Below are 17251 nucleotides of genomic sequence, written 5' to 3' on the forward strand. Positions count from 1 at the left end.
GAAGTGTCATGGATTATCGACGCTGCTCTCCGCCATGCGTTCGTTTTATCTCGAACGACGACCCTCACAGTAAGTGTGTTAAATGTATGGGTTTTTCGCATGCGCGTGAGGCTGTATTAGGATTGTCGAAATGTAAATTTTGTGACAATCTCCTTCTCAAAACCCTCCGCTCTAGACTCGCGGTTTTTGAGAAGGAGACATTCGTTTCCCCCCGTCGCGCTCCCGAGACTGCTGAGGCCTCTCGTGGATCCGCGGCCTGGGGTTCGGATGTTGAGCTCGAGGATATTGAGTATGAGCAGACGGGCCTCGCCCTTTCTCTCCCTCCCTCTCCCGAGCACGCACGCGGCGCGGTTGAATTCGCGCATGATTATTTATGTCCCAGCCCGGGAGCCCGCGAATCGGTTTCTTTCGGTCTGGATGACGTTATTTACACTGCAGCCTCCGACTCCGAGGATTTCGGGCCTGCTTTGGCTGATGACGTTATCCCGCCTAGCGGCCAGGACGCGCGGCCTACTCCGGCCTACACTGAGCTTATTGAGGTGCTGTCGCGCGCTACAGAGAAGCTCTCTATTGACTGGCCTGATGAGCCCCGCGAGTCTCAATCGTCCAAACTCGACGAGAGGTTCCTACGTGGCCCTAATTCTAGGCCAGAGCGAAGAAAGCTGCCCTTTTTCAGCGATCTGCATCACGAGATCTCCAGATCCTGGAAGCAGCCATTCTCCGCACGCCTAACTAATGCGGCAGCCGCTGACTTCACCAACCTTGTTGGTTTTGTGGAGCAGGGTTATTCCGCTATTCCAGCGGTCGAGGACACGCTGGCTAACCACCTCGCCCCGTCGTCTGCACCGTCTTGGAAGGCGCGTCCCCTTCTTCCTTCCAAGGCTTGTAGGACTACTTCCTCCCTTATTGGGAAGTCTTACATGGCGGCTGGTCAGGCAGGCATGGCCCTGCATACCATGGCCATCCTTCAAGCCTACCAAGCGGACGTCTTGAAGGACATGGATGAAGGAGAGGGACTGACGCCCGAAGCTGTCAAAGAGCTTCGCAAAGCCACAGATCTGGCCCTAAGAGCCACCAAGCACACTGCTCGGGCTGTAGGTCGCTCTATGGCGGGCTCGGTTGCTGCAGAGCGCCACCTCTGGTTGAATCTCACGGAGATCCGAGACAAGGATAAGAGTTTCCTCCTGGATGCCCCTATCTCCCACTCAGGTCTTTTCGGGGAGGCGGTCAACACGGTGGTTGACAAGTTCCGCGCCGCTAAGTCTCAGTCGGCCGCGTTCAGGCAGTTTATGCCCAGGAGGGTCAGAGGGCCCGGTGACTCCAACCCTCCCCCTTCTCAAACCCGAGAACGCTCTGCTCATAGGGCTGAGTTCCCTACTAGCAGGAGTGACCCGGCTCGCCACCCACCAACTACTGTCTGGGGAGCCCGAGGTCGTCCATTTCCTCGCCAGCGCCCTCACAAGCGCCTTCAGCTGAAGCGGTCCAACAAATCGGCCGCTCCAGCCTCCTCGAGCCGTTCCTGACCCGCAGGGCAGGAGGAGGAGAGCCTCATCAGATCTACGAGGTTGGGACAGACCGCGCAAGCGTTTCTGCCCTCCTCCAGCCGGCTCTCCTCATCCAACCCTGTCACCTTCGCCACCCAGCGTGTTTCGAAGTGCAGGTCCTGTTTCACTCTCTTCACCCAGTCCGGCGCAGGAGGAAGGAGACGCATCTTGCTTTCTCCCCTCGCTCCCGGTGCACGTTACACCCGCCAATCGCTTCCTCAGAGGCACAGTTCTTTTTCCTCTGGAGCAGGCGGACCCAGTTACTTCTATCCAGGTGGTGGTACCCCCCAATACGTGTCAGGACGCCAAGCGCTCTCCTCCACGGTCAACCGCGCCTCCCCATGGAAACCAGCGCGACACCCTACCTCAGGTATGTCCCTTGCACTGCAACACTCCTCTGCCTCTATCACATTTCGTTCAAGAATGGGAGCGTTTACCAGGGGTATCGCCTTGGATCCTTCGCACAGTTCGGCTCGGCTACACGCTTCAGTTTTGTCGCAACCCCCCCTGCTTCAACGGGGTCTTTCCTACTGTAGTCGACAGCGCCGCTCAGGCTTCTGTACTACAGCAGGAGATTTCATCCCTTCTGCTGAAGGGGGCGATAGAAGAGATTCCTTCGGGGGAAGTCGAACAGGGCTTCTACAGCCGTTACTTCCTGGTCCCGAAGAAGGGGGGCGGCCTGCGGCCGATACTAGATCTTCGCCGGTTGAATTTCTCTCTTTACAAAGGAAAATTCAAAATGTTGACGCTGAAGGCCATCATATCTCATATCCGGCGGGGGGACTGGTTCGTGACGGTAGACCTCAAGGATGCTTATTTCCACATCCAGGTCGTACGGCGACACAGGAAGTTCCTCAGGTTCGCCTTTGGAGGGAAAGCGTACCAGTACAGGGTCCTCCCCTTTGGCCTCGCTCTAGCGCCAAGGACGTTCTCAAAGTGTATGGATGCTGCTCTGGCCCCGCTGCGGCTCCAGGGCATCCATATACTCAACTACCTGGACGATTGGCTCCTTTTAGCCCACTCCAGAGAGTTGGTGACTCACCACAGGGACATTGTCCTCCGTCATATTCAGTCTCTCGGTTTGAGGCTGAATACGGAGAAGAGCGTTCTTACTCCAGCTCAGAACACGGTTTTCTTGGGGGTATGCATGGACTCCGTTCTTATGCAGGCCCGTTTGGCTCCTGCACGGATTTCCAGTCTGGTGACATGTCTGTCCCGTTTCGCACTAGGCCAGCATGTTTCCGTGAGCACCTGCCGCAGACTTCTGGGCCTTATGGCCGCGGCCTCCCCTGTGCTACCTCTGGGGCTGCTCCACATGAGACCTTTTCTGTGGTGGATGAAGCTCTCAGGGGCTCGGCCCACGGGGCCAGCCTTTCGCCTATTGAAGGTGTCGCGCAGTTGCTTTCGCGCCCTGTCAATCTGGCGGGACCCCCTCTTCCTTCAGAAAGGAGTCGGTATGGGTGCGGTATTCCGTCGCCAGATGGTTACGACGGATGCCTCTCTGACCGGCTGGGGAGCGGTTTTCGAGGGCAGGCCAGCGTGTGGGGTTTGGACTGGCGAGACCCTCTCGTGGCACATAAACAGCTTGGAGCTGAGGGCTGTCTTCCTGGCTCTTTGCCACTTTCTCCCTTTCCTCGAAGGACACCATGTCATTGTCAGAACGGACAATATGGCAGTAGTGTCCCATGTAAACAGACAGGGGGGTTCACGATCGCGCACCCTAGACAGGCATGCGCGTCACCTTCTCCTGTGGTCCCAGGACAAGTTCCTCTCTCTGAGAGCAGTTCATGTCCCAGGGATTCTGAACCTCGCAGCAGATTTTCTGTCGAGGCAGAAGCTCAGGTCTGGGGAATGGATGTTGAACCGCCAGTCGGTGGCCCTGATCTGGGAGGTGTTCGGAAAAGCGGAAGTGGACCTCTTTGCATCTCAGGAGTCGTCCCAATGCCCGCTTTGGTTCTCTCTGAGCCCTCCAGCTCCATTGGGGATAGATGCGTTCGCCCACCCTTGGCCGATGCAGAAACTCTATGCCTTCCCGCCCATCAAGCTGATCCAGGCGGTTCTGTCCAGAGTGAGGGAGAGCGGAGTCCGCCTCCTTCTGGTAGCCCCATTCTGGCCGTCCCAGCCATGGTTTTCGGAGCTGATCCCTCTGTTGGAATCCTCCCCCTGGGAGATACCGGTCAGGGAGGACCTGCTTTCCCAGCTTCAGGGCAGGATATGGCATCCTCGCCCCGACATTTGGAAGCTGTACGTTTGGCCTATCAGAGGCCGTTAGCTTTAAGCTTTGATCTCCCAACCGACGTTCAGGAGACTATTGCGAATGCTAGAGCCCCTTCGACGAGGAGGCTATATTCCTCCAAGTGGAGGGTGTTCGAGGCGTGGTGCTTAGCACATGATAGGAACCCAGTTAGCTGCCCAGTAGGCTCAGTGCTGGAATTCCTGCAGGAAAAGTTTGCTTCCGGAGCGGCCGCTACCACTCTCAGAGTGTATGTCGCAGCTATTGCTGCTCATAGAGAATCGGATGAGATTCCCTTGGGGAAGCTGAGGTTAGTTTCGGCCTTCATGCGTGGGGTTAGGCGCCTGAAACCGGCTCGCCCCCCTAGTGTTCCCTCGTGGGACCTGTCAGTCGTCCTGGAGGGTTTGACAGAGGCTCCCTTCGAGCCCTTGGAGTCAGCTCCTGAGCGGATTCTGACTCTTAAGGTTGCTCTTTTGTTAGCTTTATCTTCACTGAAGCGGATAGGGGATTTGCAGGCTCTCTCTATTAGTGAGTCATGCTTGGACTTCGCTCCTGGCCTGGTTAGGGTTACCTTGAGGCCGAGGTCGGGGTATGTACCCAAGGTTCTTTCCACGGCGTTCCGCTCTCAGGTTGTTAACCTTAATGCTTTCCACCCTCCTCCTTTTGCCTCTGAGGAAGAAAGGAAACTTAACTTGCTCTGCCCGGTCCGTTCTTTGAAGTTGTATGTAGATCGCTCAAGCGGTTGGAGGAAATCAAACCAGCTCTTGGTATGTTTTGGTGCTGGCCGCCGCGGGCTTGCAGCATCAAAGCAGAGGATTTCCCACTGGGTAACGGACGCTATTTCGCTGGCTTATGAGGTGCGTGGTTTGCCTTCACCTCTTAGCATCAGAGCGCATTCCACCAGAAGTGTGGCTTCCTCTCAAGCTCTCTTTAGAGGGGCCCTCTTGGAAGACATTTGTGTGGCGGCAGGTTGGTCCTCTCCGCACACCTTTGTGAGGTTCTATAATTTGGATCTTGACATGACTCCAGGTTCCCAGGTTCTATCTGCTTGAACCTATCATGGTTGTTATTATTTGGTCTGGTACCGGTTATGGCAGCGCTTAGCTTGGCGAGTTTGGTATTTCGTTCCCACTGCGCTTTCCGCAGCGTTGAGTGAACCTATGAAAGAGAACGTCTCTGGTTACTTACGTAACCTATGTTCTCTGAATAGGGAACGAGACGCTGCGTTCGCTGCCAAGCTCCTCGCGCTGCCGACAGTTTTTCTTTTCGGCAGAGAAATCTGAGGAGAAGATGGCGCGCGCGCGTACATCATGCTACGACGTAAGAGCGTCGGGGCGGAGCCAGCTTTGCGCGAGCGCCATCAGCCAATGGATTGGCGTGATTCTATAGGGCTTCAGGCAATCGGCACATCCAGAGGATATCCCACTGCGCTTTCCGCAGCGTCTCGTTCCCTATTCAGAGAACATAGGTTACGTAAGTAACCAGAGACGTTACTTTTAAACATAATGCGTTACAGTTACTCTAAAAAAAGTTACTAATTCCAATACTTCGTTACTTTTTATGGAAAGTAATGGTACAATGTTTTTCTCACCTGGGCTGGGCTAGCATGTTTGTAACAATAAATAAAATAAATAAATAAAGTTCTGTTTTTGGCATATGTAAAGTCTCTTTCACACCAAAAGTGAAATGACCCTTCAATGATCTCAACACCTCCACACTTACTCCTTATTTTTTCCTCAACATGGGGACAGGAGAAGTTTCAAACAATAAATGTGAATAACAAGTAATACATTACTTTACTAATGTAGGTACTTGAAAAAATGTATCTGATAATGAATGAGACAAAACACTTAGTGAAAAAATTTATCTGATAATGAAGGAGACAAAACACTTAGTTAACAAATAGTATGGATGTACATTATCAACTATGGACTCATAATGCTAAAATTAACTGAACATGTGCTGAACATTCACTCTGTTCTTGCAGTTCCTAGTAGCCAGTGCTTAGTCATAATCGTTATTTGTCAAAAATAATTGTGTATATGCCACATGAATTTAAGATTCTTTCATATCAGTTTAGACAATGAGTAGCCTTTTTATCTCCGGCGATAGCACTTATTAATAAAACTGTCATCAAACTTGATTATGGGTTTTTCAAAACGATCCCACACATGGGTAATAACAGGCTATATCTTGTTGCTCTAACTTTGATGTTATCCCAGTGCCACCGTTGAAAAAAAGTTCAAATTAAACGTTTTCCTACAACACTGACAGCAACTTCACCCACGAATCCTTAGAACAACTTTTTGTTGTAAACGTTACCTTTAATTTATTAATTAGTGTAGTAGATGCCAGAATGTGTGATGCCGTGAGAAGTAGCAAAAAACAAGTGATTCATTAAATAAATCATCGGTAACATTAATCTTATTTGTTAATTTTATAACACATGCACGCCTCCGTGTAAGCCAATGCACACTTGTCATTAAAAGAAGGGCCCATTAAACTTTATTACATTCGCTTGGGCCAAGCGTCTTTTTCAGCAACTGGCATAGGTCAACCTGGCCGAGCCTGGCGATTTTTTTCGGTCAAACGAGACAAAGTTTTTCCTGCAAAGTGACATCTAAATTACAGCCCTGTCGATCCAAGGTTTATTTTTGCAGCTAATGTCTGAAACACATGTAACAGGGGAGAAAGCACGAATCAGGAAGGCAACGAGCAGCGGTATGGCGTAAACTGGCGGGATGCGGTGCGGTATTATCGGCCTGTGATGAAAGATCTGAGCTGGGTAAATCATTAGTGCTCATTAGAATTGAATCATGGAGATTATGCTCTGAAGAAATAAGTGGAAAACGCTGGTCATGGCTCAGAGTGAACAGACACAATGTTGCCATAGAGATTTGCCAGCTCAATCAAAACGAAAGGCTGCAACTCTAATATTCGAGAGCTCAGCTTTAGTCTACTACACTATGGGCTGTGTGCTTTAGGACATGTCTAGGGTCACGAAGACTGAAAACATTTCAGTATTCTTGTTCTCCTGCTTAAAAAGTGGATTTGGACTGTGCTGTAACTGTAAGCTTACATGGCATTTCCAGTGTTGGGCAGTAGCGTCGCTACAAGTAGTGACGCTACTAGTTTAACTACATTTTTCAGTAGCGTGGTGGTAGCGTCGCTGTTTTCTGAATCAATAGCTTTCCAGTAGCGAAGCTCTTTTTTTGATTAAGTAGTGCGGTAGCGTCCACACAAGCTACATTTCCCCAAGCATTTCTAAAGCTCAAGCTCAAATCGGTAATACAACTACTAAGTATCACTGATGCATAAAGACGATTTAAAAAGGAATCATGCATGTTCTGCGTGTCTCTGTGAATGAATGGCTCAGACGCACGGATTCATTTACCACACACACACACACACACACACACTGAAGCACGCTCGCGATGTTTTCAGCCTATATGAGGACATTCATACGTGCACTTCATCTACACAGCCGCTCTGAGAGTCACTTTAGAAGCATTTTAGCTTGATTTGAGAAAAACTATCGTCATATCAAAAAAACACAGAGAGACTCAAAGGTCTACATGGCAACCTGTCAAAATAAAAGGTTGGTTTAGCCTTTGAAGAAAGTTTTGCTTAAATCATTAGGCCTACATTTAAAAAAAAAACATTTCATAGCTCTCTTAAAATGTCATTTATTTTAAAATTTGAATACATTAGTATTAAATTGTATACGTTTCATGATTTCAATTAATTACACGTTTTTGATTACTAAAATTATATTTAACCATTAAAATGGGAGTCCAGAAAAATGAAAACAAAATTTAAAAAAAAAAAAAAATGAAAATTTCATAGGGCTCTACAAACCAGCTTTTTGGTGCATTACCACCACCTTCTGCTCCGTATGGTGTGACATAGGGGTGGGCGATATGGCAAAAATATCATATCACGATTTTTTTCAGGAAAATCACGATTAACGATTTTATCACGATTCTTTTTCATGTTGGTTTTACTATTTTGCAAGTGACTGAGCATTACAGCCAAACTAATGTCCCTATTTAAAAAAAAAAGCCTTATAGGTAACAAAAGAAAAAAGAATGGCAGACATTTAGGCCAAAGTGGCGAAGATAAAAATCTTTATCATTATTTTCTTTGTTATTAAGAATTAGGAACAAAGATACACATTAAGCATACACAACTTAATATACAAATGAAATAAACAGTGCTTTATTTTTTCAGCTAGTAGCGGTATTTAACAGTAGCATTGAAGAAAGTAATTAGGCTAAATGAACAAATACGAAAATAAAACACAACATAGACTTCACTGTATAAATTATACATTGATTATTATTAAAGCTACTACTAAAGTTCTCAGTCAAGAGCAGTGAGTGATTTCCTCTTTGTGTTTTGTTGTTTTATTAACATTAAAGGGATAGTTCTCCCAAACATTTTAATTTTCATCATTTACTCTCTCAAGTTGTTTTAAACCCGAATAAGTTTCTTTCTTCTGTTGAAAATAAAAGTTATTTGGAAGAACGTGGCTAACCAAACAGTTGCTGTACTCCAGTGACTTCCATAGTATATGTTTTCCTATTATGGAAGTCAATGGGGATCAGCAACTGTTTGGTTAGCCACATTCTTCCAAATAACTTTTATTTTCAACAGAAGAAAGAAATTAATACAGGTTTGGAACAACATTAGAGTGAGTAAATAATGACAGAATTTTTATTTTTGGGTGAACTATCTCTTTAAGGACAAGAGGCAGCTTGTTTACTAACTGGCTACTGTCGCTTTAAGAGCTGCACGCGACGCGTCTAATATACACGCATTTGACAAGCAGATTTTCTCTCATTTTTTTTCTGTTTGCTTTCACTTTAGACATAACCAAGTTTGTTTATGTAAACCTTGTGTGTATTTGACAATATTAGCGCAATAAGACTCGAAAGATAACTTATAACGTAGTCCAGTAAACAGACGCTGTTAGACAGGCTTTCAGTGCCCGTGTGCTTCGGGTGTATGCGCTCAGAGAGCACACGTCAGAACAGCGCATCAGCACGTGAATTACATGTTTAACCAGCAAGGCTTTAAAGCACATGCAAATAATGCACTTCTGTGAACGGCAGTGTCCCGTTCCTCTGCGTTAACATTTGTTGTATGTTGAGACGGAGCTCGGCGCCAGAACTGCAACTGATAAAATGCACGATACTACGATATTTCTTCAAAAGCAGATCGTGGAGACATTTTAATCGTCCACGATCAAAAACCGTGATATCGCACACCCCTACTGTGACATCACGTACCAATATCAATCCTTGGGCTGACACGTAAGAAATGTACTTAATGGAAAAAGATGCACCCGCTCTTGACACCTGGTTTTGTTATAGTTTTATATAGTTATATGGTTTTATGTTATGGTTGTTGTTTTTGTGTGTGTGCCAAATTGGTTTGGAACGGTTGTTGAATAAACAACTGAACTGACAAATTCTGCCTGTCTATATTTGATTGACAGTTTTATTGATCACTGAGATCACACATTGACATGGAATGAATTATAAAAATAAAACATTTTATCAAATTAAAAAAAAAAAATAGCTTACATGTAGTAAACTACTTTTGCCATATCGCTGTAGCTTAGCTTGCTACATTTTCCAGGGTGGTAGCTTCAGTGTAGTGAAGCTACATTTAATGTAGAGTAACTGCTAGCTTAGCTCACTACATTTTCTAAGTAGCTTGCCCAACACTGGGCATTTCACTTGCCATTGGTCTCTGCTAGGCAACCTTGTACCTGTGCAACCTTTTGTTATTTTAAAACAGCAATTTCCTAAAGGAAACTGATAAGCTTGGTTTAAGGTTGTGGTGTAAGGTTGTAAAGCTTATTTTACTGCCAAAGTAATGCAAGAATGCACATTATGTATAATAGGACTGTACACTTGCACTACATGCCCAATATTTGCATCTGCATACTTGCGTAGAGCATGTTTCTGGCCTAAGCTTTTACAAAGGAAGTGAACTAATAGCTGCAATCCAGCTGACTCTCAAATGTAAGAAACCGTACACTCACCCTCTATTTATGGCCAGCAATTGTGAGAAACATTCCAATCCACCAGATGTAATTACATCACAGGATGAAATCATTAAATATACACAGCAGCACTTTGCCCAATCACAGGTGGATGAGCTGGCAGCTGTAATGACATCACAAAGGCTGTTTTCGTCCTTTCAGGAAACAGTGAGTGAGCACATAGGGATGATAATTGCCTTTAACACAGGAAGAGTCAGACTCTAATGCACTTCATTGTCATCTGTTTCGGAGGCGAACGGTGGGTGTGTGGCGTATTCCTAAAGCCTGATTTACTCAGTCTCCCATGATTCTCGGTTCTCTGGTCTGTGAAGAAAATCAATGTGACCTCGAGTCCATTTCAAGCCTGTTTTGTAGTCCACATAGGTGTGGTGGGAGAGGAGGAAAGGCAAACATGAATTTATAGAACAGCTGTCAGGACAATGAACCTCGAGCTGAAAGTCAAAGTCATCTAGGCCAACACTGACATGGAGAACATTCATTTGCATGTACGGCAGGATCATCTGGAGTTGGCCACCACATCTGGTGCGCTCTCACGATCTGCATTATCAAACGGTGGAGGTGTGACTGCTTCATTATTAATCATTTGTAGATGCACCAATGTATAACATTTGTGAAATGCCAAAGAAACCATAATGATTGCACAAAATAGAACAGAGGTGTCTCGGGACATGGTCCAAAAAATAATGACTTTTGATTAGAGAATGTTTGTGAATTTGTTATCTGTGTACGTTTTTGTGTGTCCATAAATGTGAAAATAACTGCACTCTACTTTAAGATGGTAATATTTGATTTGTACAGTGTTTATGTACAGTGGGGAGCAAACGTCTGAGACTACTAAGAAAATCTGAGATATTTTTTTCCTAGTTCTGTCATGACAATTCTCAGAGTGTTTGGCATGGTAATGGATATGACAATGTTGATGTTTGGGCTTGGCGGAATAGATCTGCTATGCTGATGCTGCTGCAGAGCAAGTACAGGACTTGCTACTGCCAATACATACACGACACACTGCTGTCAGCAAGACTGCTCATGCACAATATAGCGTACATGAATTACCCGTAGCAGATCTATACAGGTGGAGCTGGGGAAGGTGGAGGGTTTCTGAAAGCACGCTGCATCTGCTACAGAAAAGGCTGACCAGTATTTGAAGGTTGAGCAGCGAGCTCATTGGCTACTGATACAGCAGGAACCAATCAGCTGCTTTATAGAGAATGATCTGATTGCAATCAGATTGACTTACAGACCCATCGGCCTGTGCCATCTAGAGTTTCACGACAGAACTTTGTGTTTTACCTGGAAATCAACTTTTAGGATTTTTTTTTTTTTACTTTTAATCAGCAAGGACACATTAAACTATCAGAAGTGACAGTGTTATAGTGACCAGTGAAGTGAAATGTGTCTTTTGAAGTTCTATTAAAGGTAGGGTAGGCAAAGTTTTTCATAAACACTTGTTTACACTGGTTGAAACTCTCCACATCCTGATATCAATCAATAATATAAATGGTCTAAATATTAAAAAAGAAAAGAAAAAAAAAGTACATATCTCTTCTTTGGAAGTCACAGGACCAAAAACATTTTGCCAAAATAAATTGCTTTCATGCCACTTCATATTTACCTTAATGACATTAAAGGGATACTCCACCCAAAAATGAAAATTCTGTCATCATTTACTCACCCTCAAGTTGTTGCAAACCTGTATGAATTTCTTTCTTCTGCTGAACACAAAGCAAGATATTTTGAAGAACCATTGGAACTTTGGCACCATTGACTTCCATAGTATATATTTTTTTTCTACTATGGAAGTCAATGGTGCCCCACAACTGTTTGGTTCCAATCGTTCTTCAAAATATCTTCCTTTGTGTTCAGCAGAAAGAAAGAAACTCATACAGGTTTGCAACAACTTGAGGGTGAGTAAATGATGACAGAATTTTCATTTTTGGGTGGAGTATCCCTTTAAGAGATGTCAACCCTTGTGGTTCTACTCGGAGCGGTTCATGTCCTCGGAATCGGAATTATGCGTTTTAATGGCAACACTATCAAAGCCGAAATAAACCTGCAGCAGTCAGGTGGTACAAGTCAGAGCTCTAAGTTGTTTTATGTTCATTATTGTCTCATGTTATGTGCTGTGAGGCATGAAGTAATTTAAAGGCATCTCTCGTGATGCTTTGCAGAGTCTGCTCTGTCTGTGTGCATTCATGTGTTTTGGCTTTGCCATCACAGGAATAAATTACATTTAAAAAATTTTTTTTAATTATAGTAAGCAGTTATTTTAAATAATACTATGCCACAGTATTACCAGTCAACGCTGCCTGGCTGAAATAGTGCACAACGACCAGCTTCACGTGCGAAAGGAAGACCAGTGTCCGTCTCAAGTCGAAGATCTACCGTACCGTCATTCGTCCTGTTGCTCTTTATGACAAAAGAACTAGGACGCCATGGACACAAAAATGCTGCGATGGATCTCCGGCATCACGCTTCGACCACGTCTGTAATGATGACATTTGGCAGTGGTATGGTGTTGCCTCAATATATCGACACGCTGCACAACGACCTCAAACTTACCGGTTTGCACCCAGATCAAGCCGAGGATCGCATCAAATGGCGCCAGCGATCCAGAAAAGAGGACCCTGCTACCATGCGGGATAAACGCTAAAGAAGATTTTAGGTTGTGTGGTACTCCTAGGTCACTAATCAAATATAAACATTGTGACACTGACCATGTGATTTTTGTACAGATGTCAGATATTCTTGCTTTCATTGAAGCAAAAGATGCTCTCTGTAACATTGTAAAATCATGCTGAGAACATCAGGTTTCATGCTTCATGCAACTCAGGTGCTGTCATTAAAGCAAAACTTGCACATACAGTACCAAATACTAGGAAATTCTTGGATTTGTAAATTAACTTTGTTTTTTTAATTACTTTATGCAAATAATATAATTTGTAACAAAATAGTAGGGAAATAAAATAAAAACATGTCAACAAGTGGTCTTAAACATTTGGACTTCACTGTCCAACTCCACTCTGCAGTTGTATGCATGAGTACAATAATCAAGAATTTTGTGTGTGTTCACCTGTAACCCTCCAAATGCCACACACACATATTCCAGGGATCAATAAGATTTAACAATGCAGAGTTGAATTTTGCCATCGTAGCATCACGTCACCAAAATGACCGATAGAGCAAATCAATGGCCACACCAACACATACTGTGTAAACACAAGGCAGCATTAAACAGTGAGCAAGAATGCAAGCGGGAGAAAGGAGAAAGATTGGCCCTAGAAGACAGAAGTTTACTAAGTAAAACAGAGACAGAGGGAGGGAGGAATGCGGTTTAATGGACCGCTGGATTTACTGAACTCTCAGCAGTAAATTCATGTAACTCCCCACATCTTAAAAACACCATCCCTCAGCTTACAACAAGGGCAAATCTCACTCAAACACTGTGGGGACTTTCCATTGAATTCTATGGTTTCTATATTGAGGTTGTTATATTTTATATTCCCTAAACTTAACCCTCACACATGCATTTTCATTAAGGAGGTATTTAATATTTATTTAGTCATGCATGTCTAGTTATCTCTTTACTATTCTTGTGGGGAAATCTGGTCCCCAAAATGTAACAAAACCTGACCCACACACGAAGATCAATAAATATACAAATACAAGCATTCATACAAAAGCACATATTTCTTAACTGACCTACTGGTACACACACACACACACACACACACACAGAGAAGTACTCACCAGTATTGTTCTTCTTCCTGTTCCTCAGAGCACAGGTGACAGGATCTCCAGGAGCACGAGGATTCTCCACATATTTGGGTGTCCTGATTGAACCTGGAGACAGAGCAAAAATGAGAGAGACAGAGTGAGTGAGTGAGTGAGTGTGTGTGTGTGTGTGTGTGTGTGTGTGTGTGTGTGTGTGTGTGAGTGAGTGAGTGAGTGAGTGAGTGAGAGAGAGAGAGAGAGAGAGAGAGAGAGAGAGAGAGAGAGAGAGAGAGAGAGAGAGAGAGAGAGAGAGAGAGAGAGAGAGAGAGAGAGAGAGAGAGAGAGAGAGAGAGAGAGAGAGAGAGAGAGAGAGAGAGAGAGAGAGAGAGAGAGAGAGAGAGAGAGAGAGAGAGAGAGAGAGACACACACACACAGAGACAGTTAAGTCTTTCCAGATGGGATTGTGAGGCTGGCGATCTGAATCTCCGGGCAGAGCTGCATGTGGATCTGTTTGTGTGAGTGTGTGTGTGTGTGTGTGTGTGTGTGATGGTTGTGATCGGCTGTCCTGTACTCCCAAAGAGATTCCAGAATAATCGAGGAGTCTGTAATGATTTTAATCTCCCTGAGCAGTCCCTCCTGTGTCAGCTGAGTCAGAGTCAAGCTTTATTGGCATGATTGTCGACATATACAACATTGCCAAGGCAAGAAAAACACTTAGAGTAGAGAAATAGACAAAGTAAAATAAAGAAATAGAGTAAAATAAAATAAAAATGGACAAAGTAAACACTGTACACTACCGTTCAAAAGTTTGAAAAAAGGTCTCTGCTCACCAAGGCTTCATTTGATAAAAAAAAATACGGTAATAACCGTAATATTATGAAATATTATTGCAATTTAAAATAACTGTTTTCTATTTTAATATATTTTAAAATGTAATTTATTCCTGGGATGGCAAAGCTGAATTTTCAGTCTTTAGTGTCACATGATCCTTCAAAAAAATAAATCTAATATGCTGATTTGGTGCTCAAGAAACATTTTTTTATTATTATCAGTGTTATAAACAGCTCAATAATATTTTTGTGGAAACCGTGATACATTTTTCTTAGGGTTCTTTGATGAATAGGAAGTTCAAAATAACAGCAATTATTTTAAATTGAACATTTTGTAGAAATGTAAAAGTCTTTACTGTCATGTTTGATCAATTGAATGCATCCTTGCTGGATAAAAGTATTCATTTCTTTTAATAAAAAAATCTTACTGACCCCAAACTATAATCATAGTTCAGAATTTGGTCTATAATACTAGATACTATAATATCAAATAAAATAGAAAATACTGTCTCAGGGTTAACCCGCCAGCTGAATCAGCTCATTCACAGCCCTCGCTCGCTCTGCAAGAACATTTCTTCCATTTAACTTCACAGCGGCTCCTCAAACAAAGCCTCAAACATCAGACAGGAGCCTGAAACATGAATAAGGACAGACATCTCCACTGCCGCTCAGTTATGGCAGTCATTTTCAGCGCTGTAGCAACCATTATAACTGACATGTCTTCCCCACTTACAAGTTCATCCCCCTCACACTTGTTGAGAAATAATCTTCATATTTTAAGAGTTTTGTTTTGATTGGACACAATAAAAAAAATGCAGCCAATGTGAATTGACAACATAGCAGAAGCATTCCCAAAAATCAGTTTGGACTGTTTTATCACCTAATTAGTATTCATGAGCTGAGCTAAAGATTTATAATGCGTCTTTATTCTTGCACCTCTGGTAATTTTGCATTACATATTTAATGATTGTTTGGAAGCGAACGAATCTGTGAGGTTATAGGGTTGTAGTATCAAATCAAGTTTGACTCAGGAACTGGACTCTTAGTGCGATCACAACTCTATTACCAGCACATTCTGGAGTTAGGCACTTACAGGTTTCCAGATGGGGACTGTCATGTACAGTAATTACTTGCAGCATTCAGTACGATACTGTGGATGAAAAGTGTTTGCTAGAGGGTAAGTCTATGAAATGCTTTCTCTCTGTATTAAAATTAACATGACTCAGCGTTTTTACATATGAAGTGACATTTTCCCTAGTGCAATTGAATATTTATAGGACAAATTTGACAATGACTTGATTGACATCAGTGAAAATTATTCTATTTGATGAAAATTTTAATATTTGTTTTTTTTAAATAATGTGAATAAATGTTAAAATGAGCTATTCATAAGCAAAAATATGCACATTTTGAATTCATGTTGAAAAGTGGTCTATACCGCCACCCACAGGAACAAACACAGCATTGCAGGCACAGGAATGCTGCCATTAACATTATTTACCATTGGAAATGCTTATAGCAGGAGAGAGAAAAACTTTAAGGACCCCTTGGGGAAATATATGACCGATAACAAGATAAAATATTATAAAGCATGATTGCAAATGCTGTAAATTGCTCCATTTTACATTAGAATGGATCTAAAGTCAATCAGGAATGAATCATGTTGACTAATGTTAACGTTTGTTACATTTCTGAATGTTTTTTTGTTTTTTATTTACAGAAAATGTGTTCTATAAAGCATTCTAATTAAAAACAGTTTTAATTCAGCAGCACATAGGGCTGATGTGGGTATAAAATCACAAAGATTGGGAAGAACAATAGCTGTGTGTAGCCAGCCCAAAATATCGAGCAAGTTTTTGCCAAGTTCCCAGAAACTGCCAAGTCTCTCCCATATGATTGGCAGCTCTCAGCTCAGCTATCAGCATGAATCAGCAAAGAGCTAACAATACCAAAGATAACATAACACATAATACACCGTATATGATACGGATTCATTCATCAGTTCTCAAATAATCTATAGCAGCTAGCTAAATATGTACACTTTATCGAATCCCGCATTTAGTTTGCCTGACCTACACTCATCCTTAAGTTAACTGTGCCCTACTTTGTGCCGTGACTTTTGACCTTACAATGGTCCTGACATTTGTCCCATTAGGCGATTCCATCTGATCTTCACAGAGCAGGTAAATGAATGTATGCTGCCCTCAGCCCTTGCAGTCCTCTGAGTACATACTTTAGTGGTGTTTGGTAGTCGCACAGACCAGTGCTTCTTAAATGGTTTTGCTTCAGGACTCCGATTCGCCATTGACCATCATATAAACATTAATTGTTGAACAAAAATCCAAAGTAAAAATGTATTCATATCCATATGTAAATAATATTTGAAAATAATCATCTGGGCAGCCAATATTTCACTGCACAATACATTTAATGTACTAATTTGCTCCAAAATACTATATACACACCGTTTATTGTTTCTTTTCCCATCTTTTAGTCATTTTGTTGTGCCTTTTTTTATTTTACATACTTTATGTCTATATAGTTTAGAATTTTCTTTAGTTTTAGTTATTTTAGTGCTTCACAAACTAAAATGAGAAATGTTGTCTTGGCAGCAAGCTGAAATAAAAAGTTTTTTATATTTTAGTTATCCCTTAAACCCCTTAAAATCCCTTAAACAGTAGGGAGGATACAGAATGACATATGTAATCTAACTTAATTAAAATGAAATTAAAGAAAGACACAACCAACTGTCATCTATCATATATTGTTTTTACCCCTTAAATAGAAGAACACAGTTCTTGAAACTTCTGCAATCACAAAATTATAGTTAATACATTCAATATACGGACACTCTCAG

General features: G+C 43.0%; 1 protein-coding gene across 4 annotated transcripts in view; it reads right to left on the reverse strand.

Annotated features, from left to right (window-relative positions):
- tanc1a (tetratricopeptide repeat, ankyrin repeat and coiled-coil containing 1a) overlaps positions 1–17251 on the reverse strand; it is an 87719-nt gene that overhangs the window by 43337 nt on the left and 27131 nt on the right. For all 4 annotated transcript variants that reach the window (XM_056266812.1, XM_056266810.1, XM_056266811.1 and 1 more), the window contains exon 4: positions 13601–13693. In XM_056266812.1, the coding sequence (XP_056122787.1) occupies positions 13601–13693 (93 nt within the window). The remainder of the gene's footprint in view (positions 1–13600; positions 13694–17251) is intronic.

Source organism: Rhinichthys klamathensis, unplaced genomic scaffold (genome assembly GCF_029890125.1).
Source record: "Rhinichthys klamathensis goyatoka isolate OS25496 unplaced genomic scaffold, OSU_Roscu_1.1 h1tg000254l_1, whole genome shotgun sequence".
In the NCBI taxonomy this organism is placed as follows: Eukaryota; Metazoa; Chordata; class Actinopteri; order Cypriniformes; family Leuciscidae; genus Rhinichthys; species Rhinichthys klamathensis.